Source organism: Diplotaxodon limnothrissa, linkage group LG4 (assembly GCF_057381915.1).
Source record: "Diplotaxodon limnothrissa isolate DT_005_m linkage group LG4, D_limnothrissa_male_GT1.1, whole genome shotgun sequence".
Classification (NCBI taxonomy): domain Eukaryota; kingdom Metazoa; phylum Chordata; class Actinopteri; order Cichliformes; family Cichlidae; genus Diplotaxodon; species Diplotaxodon limnothrissa.
The window spans coordinates 18,827,777-18,839,748 of record NC_140599.1 but is presented as its reverse complement, the minus strand read 5'-3'; the positions used below and the strand labels follow the sequence as shown (position 1 = coordinate 18,839,748).

General features: G+C 42.4%; 2 protein-coding genes across 2 annotated transcripts; both read right to left on the bottom strand.

Annotated features, from left to right (window-relative positions):
* Positions 1–4,914: 4,914 nt before the first annotated feature.
* On the bottom strand, positions 4,915–6,523 carry rps2 (ribosomal protein S2). Its single transcript, XM_085351582.1, has 6 exons — positions 6,356–6,523; positions 6,178–6,267; positions 5,943–6,050; positions 5,502–5,835; positions 5,138–5,229; positions 4,915–5,060 (listed from the first exon to the last, which is right to left on the bottom strand). The coding sequence occupies exons 1-6, from the start codon at positions 6,488–6,490 to the stop codon at positions 4,980–4,982; spliced, it is 840 nt and encodes a 279-aa protein (XP_085207708.1). The 5' UTR covers positions 6,491–6,523; the 3' UTR covers positions 4,915–4,979.
* Positions 6,524–9,816: 3,293 nt separating this feature from the next.
* On the bottom strand, positions 9,817–11,643 carry rnf151 (ring finger protein 151). Its single transcript, XM_085351585.1, has 4 exons — positions 11,563–11,643; positions 10,887–11,056; positions 10,699–10,795; positions 9,817–10,284 (listed from the first exon to the last, which is right to left on the bottom strand). The coding sequence occupies exons 1-4, from the start codon at positions 11,641–11,643 to the stop codon at positions 9,817–9,819; spliced, it is 816 nt and encodes a 271-aa protein (XP_085207711.1).
* Positions 11,644–11,972: the final 329 nt, after the last annotated feature.

Sequence of the window (11,972 nt, the reverse complement as noted above, 5' to 3'; positions counted from 1 at the left end):
GTTGTGCAAAACAAGGGGTTTAAACTATGATGAACGTGCTTGAGCCACGCTATGATATCCCATTCAGGGCTCTAGACTAACTTTTTGACATGGGCGCACCGGTACACCTAACTTAAAAAATTTAGGCGTACCGGCACAAAAGTTAGGCGCACTCAAATTTTTCAACCACATCGCTTATCACTGCAGTTTTACATGTGCACTTTCTTTGGGGGGTAAGTCCATACAGACAATATTCATTTCTAAATTATTAACTAACAAACTTGTGCTTAAAGTGCTTTGTCAATATTGTAGAAAATGTTAAACTTAATCATCATCTTGGCCTCCTCTGACGACCTGTTTGCTGCTGTCTGTTGCTGAAAGGCATTGGGGAGAGGGGACACTTGGGCAGTGCATTTCAGACGGTTCAGGCCTTAACAAAAAAGTTATCAATCGTTCTTTTCATCTTTTCTTATTACCCACAGCTACATCCACTTCTGTCGGGCGTAGGCTGCTCACTGGGGCTGGGTATCATCACTGATTTCTATAATCCATTCGATTCCGGTTCTCAAAGTCCTGATTTGATTCACTTTAGCCTCAGACAGTCAGAAATATTATAACTCTGATCATTTATCAGTACTGATACACATGAGACTTCATCAGAATTGTGAACATCACAGCAGATGCCTTTGAGTGAAAGTAACTGAGAATAAAACACAGAAAAACATGAAGGAGAAAACAGCTTTGAGATGGGAAACTGTTCTTGAAGTACACACAGAGAGTGTATGAAGTGTAATTTTTATCGTGGTGTCATCAGAATCGCTAAGCTCCGACAGTGTATCCGTCTATGGGCCGTTGGGTGAGAAAGCCGAGAAAGACAAAGCTGATTCTGATGCGTCGGGTCCGCTCTGTGTTTACGTCTTTGTGTGGAATCCGTTAATGAATCGATATCGCTTTATTCAAACTACTCACCTCTCTCTTCCACCTGCACTTTCAACTGGACCACGGCCAATCAGAGAGGTCCCGCCCCTGACTATCTCTGATTGGTTTAGTCCACGATAGGGGCAAAATGTGTGTCTGTTGTTCACCACACGGAGAGTTGCAGAGATTTTTTATTTGTTTTGTTACCTGAACAGTCGACCAAATTTTTTTTTTTTAGTCGCACCACTGAAAAATTTGGTCGCATTTGCGAGCAAATTGGTCGCACTCTAGGGCCCTGCCATTCGCGCCCACTTTAGTGGCAAGATCGTTCCAAGCATGTATGAGCAGGAAAAGATTTAAGTTATGGCTGAACTGTCCCAGGCATCTTTTGTTGCCCTAACTCAGTGGTTCCCAAACTTTTTTTGCAAGGCCCCCCTTGTTTTACAAGAAAAATGCTTGCGCGCAAGCGCACACTCAAACACATCCTGCAACCACACACACCCATATTTTGCTCCATTGCGGTTTATTTCACACCTCAAACATTTAGTAAACAATTAAGCAAATACAAGTAATCTGCAATAAATTACAGGTAGTAAGAAAATAAACTACTAACTCTTTTACGCTACGTTCGCACCTACTTTTGAAAACGCAGCTGTTTCGTCCACACGTAAACGGCGTTTGGAATCACTGAAAACTGAGATTTTTTTAAAACTCCTTTTTTGCGTTTACGTGTGGACGAGGAATACAGAGTTCGTCAGGCAACGTCAAAGGTATGTGACTTTTTTCACGTCACGCTGTGCGCCACGTTATTGTTTACATGAGATGAATTGCGTCTCTCTTCCCACTCTCCGCCCCTTCCCTGCCCCTCTATTTCCCATCCCCTGCTTTTCTCTTCCCACTCCCCGCCCCTTTCCTGCGTTTCTCTTCCCACTTCCTGCCCCTTCCCTGCGTTTCTCTTCCCACTCCCCGCCCCTTTCCTGCGTTTCTCTTCCCACTCCCCGCCCCTTTCCTGCGTTTCTCTTCCCACTCCCTGCCCCTTCCCCTGCTTTTCTCTTCCCACTCCCCGCCCCTTTCCTGCGTTTCTCTTCCCACTTCCTGCCCCTTCCCTGCGTTTCTCTTCCCACTCCCCGCCCCTTTCCTGCGTTTCTCTTCCCACTCCCCGCCCCTTTCCTGCGTTTCTCTTCCCATTCCCCGCCCCTTTCCTGCGTTTCTCTTCCCACTCCCCGCCCCTTCCCCTGCGTTTCTCTTCCCACTCTCCGCCCCTTCCCTGCGTTTCTCTTCTCACTCCCCGCCCCTTCCCCTGCGCATTTTAAAACTTTTATTTTTGTATTTGAGTGTAGTCCCTGAGGTGGAGCTCTTAGAAACTAGACCTTACATAGGTGCTGATGGTGAAGTGATATATTTAAGATTACTTTATTGCAGTGGTACCAATCACTTTCTTATTGAAACACTTAGTGCATGTGATAAGTGTTTCTATGGGTTGTATTTAGCTGGGGTGGATTTTGTATTTTAAAACAACGGGCACCTGTTTTCTTCAGGTGTGAGCAAGTTATCAGGTAATTGTTACATTGCTGGCAGGTTGCACCATTAAAGGTACATTGTTGTTCGTTAGTGGGCTTTTATTGTGATATTTTACTACACAGTTTTATTACAAACCTTTTATTCTTTTCTTTTAAAATAACAAAATTGGATATATCCTGGCTGATATTGACCCCTTGTCCCGTTTATTCTGGGCTTGTTCCTGAAAGAGCTTTTGGCCTGGAAGCTTGTATGATTTGTAAGCCCCTTTTCTGTGAAATCAGCTTCCAGTTTGGATTCGGGAGGCAGACACTATCTCTACTTTTAAGATTAGGCTTAAAACTTTCCTTTTTGCCAAAGCATATAGTTAGGGCTGGACCAGGTGACCCTGAATCCTCCCTTAGTTATGCTGCAATAGACGTAGGCTGCCGGGGGATTCCCATGATGCATTGAGTTTTTCCTTTCCAGTCACCTTTCTCGCTCACTATGTATTAACAGACCTCTCTGCATTGAATCATATCTGTTGTTAACCTCTGTCTCTCTTCCACAGCATGTCTTTTATCCTGTCTTCCTTCTCTCACCCCAACCGGTCGAAGCAGATGGCCGCCCCTCCCTGAGCCTGGTTCTGCCGGAGGTTTCTTCCTGTTAAAAGGGAGTTTTTCCTTCCCACTGTCGCCAAAGTGCTTGCTCATAGGGGGTCATATGATTGTTGGGTTTTTCTCTTTATCTATTATTGTATTCTACCTTAAATCTAAAGCGCCTTGAGGCGACTGTTGTGATTTGGTGCTATATAAATAAAATTGACTTGAAAAAATTGAATTGAATTGAACTAACAGTGATTGGATGTTTAGCTGGGACGAGGATGAGTGGGGATTCTCTGCCGAGTGCTGTGTGAGGCTGCAGGGAAAGAGCGAACAAGATGCGAAACCTTTCCGCCTTTCCAGTGGATTTTTTTAGCGGCTGTAGTAAATCTTGTCCATATTCAGTTTGTGGGTAATCTATTATTTTCTTTCTCAACTTCTAAAAGGTTGATTTAAGCGTATAGCCGGGCCGATACCAAGCAAGGCAAGGGGGAAAAATAAAAAGAAACAATTTGAAGGTGAAATACAAATGTAAAATCAAAAGGAGTCAAAAATGGCTCGTTATATTTTGGACCTCAGAGGGTTAATCCAACAAATCATGAAAAATTAGGTTTAAATTTGTGTTCATGCAAGTGCAGATTTCTGACATTTTGTTAAGCATGTAACAATTTTAATTTTTTTCTAACAAAAAAAACAGTGTGAAACTTAAGTTAGAATTTTATTTGTCAATGAGCTGCCCCATGTTGTGTAGCTTTCTGGATTTTATACTTACTGGCCTATATTTACTTATTATACAGGCTATACAGTACATAACATCACATGTTTTCTGTAACTGAAGTGTTTAATTATGTGGGCTACAGAAAACAATTAAGTTATAGACTATTTATATGAAAAATGTGTATACTTACTGCATTTGATTCATTTTAACCATTTGTAACCACCTGCATATGTGTTTGGAAAAAAAGGCTTTGATTTTGCCACCCTCACAAAATTTCTCTAGATCTGCCCCTGGGTGACCCCCCATTAGCAAGCACTTGGCAACACTGGTAAGGTAAAAATTGCTTTTAACAGGAAGAAATAGAAACAGCCTCAGGACGGGGTGGCCAACAGATATGTAATTAATAGACAAATTAGGAAAAACAGTATCTGAGAGAAACATTTTTGTGAAGTATGTAATTTTACATATGTTACGACACAAGTACCATGCAAGCCATAAAGATGTACAAATAAATAAAAGTGATATGCTCTAACTTAACTCCCTAAATAATAGACAGCATTTTGTCACGATTACCCAATAATAACTGTCTCACAAACCTTCAGTACTATCACACTTACGTTTTCAGATGTGTATCAGAGTAATTTCAAACTAAAAGCATAACAAAACAACTACCATAGAATAGCATTATGTGGAGGTGAGTTAGGCATATCACCTATATTCCCTTTCGCTCACGCTGATATCCTATGGTAATCCACCCAACATTTGTCTCAGTCTGATTTGAAAGTATTTAAATTTCCAAATCTCATCCTCCTCAGTGACTCACGTATCATCCCATTTCTAATTTTCATTCCCTTTTCTTGATTATACCTCCCCCCTTTCACCTGCTTCCTACAAGTCACCCCAATACTGTGAAAGTATCCAAGTGATGGACAATGCTCCAAAACCATTTTGACCAGAAGCTGAAAACTAGTTTTATTTCATGATAGCACACAATACGGGATCTGCTGCTCCAAATAATCATTTTAAAGGTTTCAGTATCTTTAAAGTATTTTGATTGGCTAGATAGTTAATTTTACTCTGTATTACTGTAGAGGTGACTGCATTAACTGATGCAGTTTCTCCTATTGCCCAACATATCACTTGTGTCTTGTTCAGTTACCGAAGTCTGCACATTTTTGCAGCATACATAGTTTTGTGAGTTAAGCACACGAGACACAGAAGTGGTGTTCCAGAACGTTTATTCAACGATTCCCTATACAAAATGTTTAGGAGGCAGCGGCCTGCACAGCCTGGCCCCTCTGCACAGACACCCTGGTGTGAGTCTTGGCCAGATGGTCAGTGAACTCCTGGAACAAAAAGCAGAAAGCCTGGTTACACAAAATCCTGACATAACCATAACAGCTCATGTTGGCTCTGTACAGACCTGGTAGGGAGACTTTGTGAAGACTGTCTCCTTCCACAGATCAGGGGTCAGGTAGCTGTAAGTCTTGGAGATGGCGTCAAAGGTGGCCTTGGCTGAGGAAGGAATTATAAAGAGTAAGTGTGTGTAGCATGGCGCTCCAGTAACAAAGTACAACAGTCTTGTTGGGGGTAAAAAAATGTTGAGCATTGTAAAAGGGTAACAGGGAAGACCACTAAAACGTCTCCCTGCCGTGCAATACTCAATTCTTTCTCTCCTTTTAACGACAACTACACCACTGCCGAGGTGAAGCTGGGCAGAGCGAGGAGAAACAACCCCCCCCCCACCCAAATACAGTATGCAGATCATGACCCTGGGAGAAGCTTACCAAAGTTGCCGAGGGTGGCGGTGCAGCCCCTGGCAGAGGTGTAGCAATCATCGATTCCAGCCATCATGAGCAGCTTCTTGGGCACTGGGGCAGACACGATGCCGGTACCACGGGGGGCTGGAATGAGACGCACCAGGACAGAGCCGCAGCGGCCAGTCACCTTGCAGGGCACAGTGTGGGGTTTGCCGATTTTGTTACCCCAGTAACCCCTTCTGACAGGGACGATAGACAGCTTGGCCAGGATGATGGCCCCACGGATGGCTGTGGCCACCTCCTTGGAGCACTTCACCCCCAGGCCCACGTGGCCGTTGTAGTCACCAATGGCAACAAAGGCCTGTAGACAAAAAGCAAAAGGCACACAGTGTTAGGCTTAGACAACGCTGATTAACAGGAGAAAAAAAACAAAACACCTTTCTCCTTTGCAAAGGAATCCACACTCACCTTGAACCTGGTGCGCTGACCAGCCCTGGTCTGCTTCTGGACGGGCATGATCTTCAGCACCTCGTCTTTAAGACCAGAACCCAGGAAGAAGTCGATGATCTCAGACTCCTACAGGAAAAGGAGTAAGCATTGAGGGGTTTACATCACAACAGAAACTGCAGTTCATTCAGACATTTCCACAAGACAAGTAAAATAAAATAAAATATGATTGTTTATGTATGTGAACTGTAGTTACCTTGATGGGCAGAGAGTACAGATAGATCTCCTCCAGGGACTTGATCTTCATGTCCTTAACCAGGCGGCCCAGCTTGGTGACCGGCACCCACTATGACAGGAAAGAAACTCAAGTAAACTACAAAAAGCCAAAATACTAAGTGCTTATGTTCAAAACACTTATTAATCCAAAAACCTACCTCCTTGTCCTCGGACTTGCCGCCCCGTGCACCGCGGCCCCTGCCACGGCCTCTGCCGCGTCCACGGCCCCGACCGCGGCCACCGGCGCCAAAACCTCCGCGAAAACCTCCTCTACCACCGGCGTCGTCCGCCATTTGCTACACGACAAGAAAACAACAAAGACGTTTAGTTATTTATCCCCCAAAATACGGACATGCTTACCGAAATTCAGTCTTACGGGACACGAGTATCGCCGCCATATTCATACAAGCAAACTACAAATATTTCCATCTGTATTCAAATTCGCTGTTAAATAGGTCTGGGATTTTAATTTAATATGTTCATATATGATCTTATAATCAGCTCTGAAGTGTCTGACTGAACGATGCGTGAGATTTTTAAGGATATAAACTAGGAAGAGAAACTCAACAGCACACTTACGTGATCGACAAAACAGGAAGAAGGCCTGTGAAAGGTTCCGCCGGGTTATATGCTAAAGTTTTATCGCGAGATTTACTCCACGAGAAAACCTACTCTCTACCGCCTCTACCGAATAACTGAGACAGATTTTATATTTGCTTACTAAAAACACAGTTCTTAAAAAATCAATTATAATAAAATCAAAACGCACTCTTTTAAAATCCATTTTAAGTGTTCATTTAATTAATCTGTTTATTCTGTAAACATACTTTAATTGGTTTTTAATTATCTAGTGAAATGTAATAATAACACATTAGAATAGAATAGAATAGAATAGAATAGAATAGAATAGAATAATCCTTTAATTGTCCCACAAGGGGAAATTTGGTTGTATCAGCAGCAAAAAACACACATATACAAAAAAGAACAGGACACAGAACAGAAAACAATTTTTACATATTTACATCATAGACAAAAGTTACCAGAGCAGAGTACAGTACAGTTGTTAAAATTAGAGTACAGATAGTGTGCAAACAGAGCAGGATACTGAAAGATGTTTAAATAGTTAAGAATATTTAGAATAATTAGAAAAGTTAGAAAAGTGCAGATTGTGTATTGTACCTGTGCATTAAAAAGTAGACATGTAACTTCCAATAAGTTAGTGTATGTATAAGCTGAGAAAAGTAATGTGCGATTATAACAGTTGAAGTTGTTACAGCACTGATGTAAACATCTATGTTTGTTGCGAACAGTTTTGATTGTACAGTCTGACAGCTGCAGGGAGGAAGAACCTACAGAAACGCTCCTTCATGCATCTAGGATGCAGCAGTCTGTCACTGAAGGAGCTCTGCAGTTCAGCAACATTTACATGCATGGGGTGGGAGACTCTGTCCGTCAGAGATGTTATTTTGGCCAGAGTCCTTCTGTCTCCTACCACCTGCACTGGGTCCAGAGTGCACCCCAGAACAGAGCTGGCCTTCCTAAAGAGTTTATCCAACCTCTTCCTCTCAGCTGTCGATAAACTGCTGCTCCAACATACCACACTGTAAAAATTGACGGATGCCACCACAGAGTCATAGAAAGTCTTTAAAAGCGCTACCTGAACTCCAAATGACCTCAGCCGCCTCAGCAGGTAGAGGCTGGTCTGACCCTTTCTGTACAGAGCATCAGTGTTGTGGCTCCAGTCCAGTTTATTATTCAGGTGAACAACCAGGTACCTACACGAGCCCACTATCTCAATGTCCACTCCCTGGATGTTCAAAGGTGTCAGTGTGGTGGGTCTGCGTCTCTGGAAGTCTACCACCAACTCCTTGGTTTTCCCAGCGTTGATCAGCAGGTGGTTCTGCTGACACCAGTCCTCAAAGTCCAGAGTCCACTGTCTGTACTCTGAGTCATCCTCACCTGTGATGAAGCCAACTATGGCAGAGTCGTCAGAGAACTTCTGTAGGTGGCAGCGTGGGGAGTTGATGGAGAAGTCTGCAGTGTAGAAGGTGAAGAGGAACGGTGCCAGCAAAGTTCCCTGTGGGGCCCCCGTACTGCAGACCAGCATATCAGAGACACAGCCCTGTGTCCTTACATACTGTGGGCGTTCTGTGAGGTAGTCCAGTCTCCCTGGGACATGTGTTGGTCCACTCCCGATAGCTCCAGCTTGTTCCTCAGAAGTCGTGGCTGGATGGTGTTGAAAGCACTGGAGAAATCAAAGAACATGATCCTCACAGTGCTTCCAGGCTTCTCCAGGTGAGCCAGAGCTCGGTGCAGGAGGTAGACCTGCACCGGGACTTATGTAGTCAAATTTAGAAATACAAGCCTGGCCTTAGTTCATCTGTGAGATTTCAATGAAATACCTTTATCAGTTGATCTATTTAAATAAGACCAGCACAGGTAATAATAACAATGTAAAAGCTTTATTTACAAAATAGGTTAAACAGGTTACATTGCAACCTGGCAAAAAACAAAACAAAAACACTAATCAGATGCCTACAGTACCATGAAAAGTATTTTCCTTCATTCCTATATTTCTCTCACTCTTTTTTTTCTTTTTTGATATTTGTCACGCTTACATGTTCCGGCTCATCAAACAAATTTTAACATTAATTTCTATATAAACGATAACCTGACCCAGGTTATCGTTTATATAACAATAGGTTATATAAACGCTATAACAATAACCATAACCCAAGTACGCTTAGGCTTCATTTCATGAAATAATGGCAAGACATTCAGGATTTTCCGGCAGAGAGCAGACTTCTTGGTTACATCAATTATAGCAAGTCGTCCAGGTCCTGAAGCAGCAAAAGGGTCACAGACCATCATACTAACACCACCGTATTTGACGGTCAGTATGATCTTTTTATGAAATGCTGTGGTAGGCTCACGCCAGATGTATCAGGACACAAACCTTCCAAAAAGTTCAACTTTTTTCATTGACCTTAGCTGAAGCAAGTGGGGCCTGCAGTTCTTTAGATGTTGTTCTCGGTCCTTTTTATAACCTCTTGAATGAGTCGTCAATCATCTCTTGGAATTCACCACTGTTTTGAGTTTTCTCTGTTTGTCTAAAATGCTTCTCACCGTGGTTCACTGGAGTCCCAAAGCCTCAGACATGGCTTTGTAACCCTTTCCAGACTGATGGATGTTAGTGACTTTGTTTCTGTTCTTGCAGTTTTGTTTGTTTTTTTAGATTAGAGCCTTTATTTGTGTGAATGCTGAAATTGACCTCAGCTTCACAAAAATGTGGTTAATCACAGTGAATTCATAAATTAACAAGAGAAGAATGACTTTTTCATACAGGTCAGGTAGGTTTGGCTTTTTTTTTTTACCTCAGAAAATGAAATCATCATTTAAAAACTGCATTTTGTATTCACTCAGGTTATCTTTTTCTAATATTAAAAACGTGTTTGTTTATTGGAAACAAAATATGCAAAAACTATTAAAATCAGGAAGAGGGCAAATACTTTTTCACAGTACTGCATATACTCAAAAACACACACCTTCAAAGAATTAAACACATACTGAATTTATACACAGCAGTAGCTCAACCAGCACCAGCAACTAACTCCCTTCCTCAGCAGCTGCTGCTGCTACTTGGAGTCCCACTGGAGCTGCCACTACTCTCCCCAAGGTCCTCCTCTTCCACCTCATGCAGATCATCCATCACCTCCAGACTCTCACAGATAAGCCCTATCTGCCTTTTCATGTGGGCCATGGTGCTCTGCATCCTCCTCATCTTCCGCTGTAGGGCGGTGGCAATGGCCCTGTGATTCCTCTGCCTAGCTTCGTACTCCTGCCTCAACTGCTTGTAGCAGTTGTGTTGAGCCTGGGTTCGGTGGGAGAGTATCGTCCCACAACCCATGTGGCAAGGCTGGCGCCAGTGCTCACAGTGGTGCGCATGGGTCTCGAGGTCCCTGCGGAGGAGCTGTACCCTGCAGCCCTGGTAGGGGCAGGGGATTAGCTCATACAAACAGCTCATGCTGTGGCAGTACTGCTCTGAGAGGGGAAAGGTCTCTGCACAGCCGCGGATCTCATTCTTGCACTGTGAGACACACAGAAAAAATCATATAGTTAATAAAATGACTTGTGTTATAAATGTGTTATAAATCGGTCTGCAGGAATTGAGATAGAAGCTAATCCAAGCCATAGACGACTGAAAACAAAACAATTCTGATGCACAACCTAATCATTTCAGTCATTTATCAAGCAAAAATGTCAGCTTGGAATTATATTTTTTGCTTTCCTCCATCTCAAATAAGTCATCTTGGGCTCAGAGAATTTGTCTTGATGATGTCCTTATTATTAATAACTTAATAAAAACAGTCACAAATAAATATGTCCCATGAAGTGGTTCACACATGAAAATGCCAGGCAGCATCAGGCAAATACAAATGTATCCACTCTGTTCGGGCTCATAGAAAATCATGTAAAAATGTGTTCAAATTCCCTTTCCTACCTTGATCTTGAGGCGTCCAATAGATTTGCTTAGCTTGAACATGACAAAGATCAAGCTTGGGTTCACCGGCTTCCTGCAGCAGGGGCAGGTCTCCTGTCTGCAGAGGACAACTAGGAATGAGTCTCTGACCAAATAAAAAAGCCAGGTAAAACTTTTGTCCAAGGATACTGATAAGATACATTCAGTACCTTTTTAGCCACTGCAAGATGCATTTCTTGCAGAAAATGTGGTGGCACGCAGCTCTTACTGGACATCTGAGGACCCCTTGGCATATGGTGCAGATCAGATCATAGTCTGGAGTGTCCACAAACAGCTCCACATCATAACCCCCGCTCTGTGTTGACACCTCTGGGTCTGCCTAGATGTGGCCACAGTGTGTAGAAAAAACAGTATCTTATATTTCAGATATACCTGAGACTGAAAACCATGCCTCTGTGACTGTCTATAACCTCTCCACAGTGTTCTCAAAATAAAAAAAAAAGAGAGACAACAAAACAGAGCTGTTCTGGAAAGCCATATGACTGATCACATGATCACAAGTCTGCTCCCTTTCCAAAAATCTTTTTTTCTAACACACAAAACATTAAACAATGACAAAAAAAGATCTGAAATTGTCCTCAATGGTATTTTTACTTTGTTAAAGTACAACATATAATAAAAATGCCACAATACTCATGTATTAGTATACAATTCAAATACCAAGCAAATAATAGAGTTGATTCTGGCTATATACACAATCTGTTTTTGACCTACTGAGCATCAGTCCATAAATCTGAGATTCTAAATCTAGATTAAAATACAAAAAATCATGCAAATAAATAAATATAAAACACACGCCAAAACAAAAAGCTGCCCTCTACTCACCATGGCAAGCTCCTGTTTTATTTTTCTCAGCGTGTTTCCATAACCCGGGGGGCTGGTTTTACTGCATATCGATCCTCTCATATGTCACATAAGTAACACACACCCGCGTTATCAATACAACACGCGTGAACATTCCTGACTAAACAACGAAGGAGGGACCGCGTGTGTGCGCGCGCGCTCGACAGATGAAAACAGTGGGCTAAACTGTAGAATCGAAGCCATAATGGGAGAGCGTCGTTTCCCTGCTGTTCTAGCACCAAACTCATGGTTCACACGGCTGCTATTGTTGTGATACTCAGGAACTACATTATAAATAAATAAATAAATAAATAAATAAATAAACTATAAGCATATAGATCTGATTATTTTCCCTTGCTTTATATAAAGTTTACTGTCAAAATTAAAAGTTT

Excerpts from the sequence above, each read along its gene's own strand:
- rnf151 (XM_085351585.1), bottom strand. The coding sequence starts at position 11,643 with ATGAGAGGATCGATATGCAGTAAAACCAGCCCCCCGGGTTATGGAAAC. Across the intron at positions 11,057-11,562 it reads TAAAACAGGAGCTTGCCATG|GCAGACCCAGAGGTGTCAAC; the intron begins GTGAGTAGAGGG and ends GGCCACATCTAG. Across the intron at positions 10,285-10,698 it reads TTGGACGCCTCAAGATCAAG|TGCAAGAATGAGATCCGCGG; the intron begins GTAGGAAAGGGA and ends TGTGTCTCACAG.
- rps2 (XM_085351582.1), bottom strand. The coding sequence starts at position 6,490 with ATGGCGGACGACGCCGGTGGTAGAGGAGGTTTTCGCGGAGGTTTTGGC. Across the intron at positions 6,268-6,355 it reads GCAAGTCCGAGGACAAGGAG|TGGGTGCCGGTCACCAAGCT; the intron begins GTAGGTTTTTGG and ends TTCCTGTCATAG. Across the intron at positions 6,051-6,177 it reads TGTACTCTCTGCCCATCAAG|GAGTCTGAGATCATCGACTT; the intron begins GTAACTACAGTT and ends CTTTTCCTGTAG.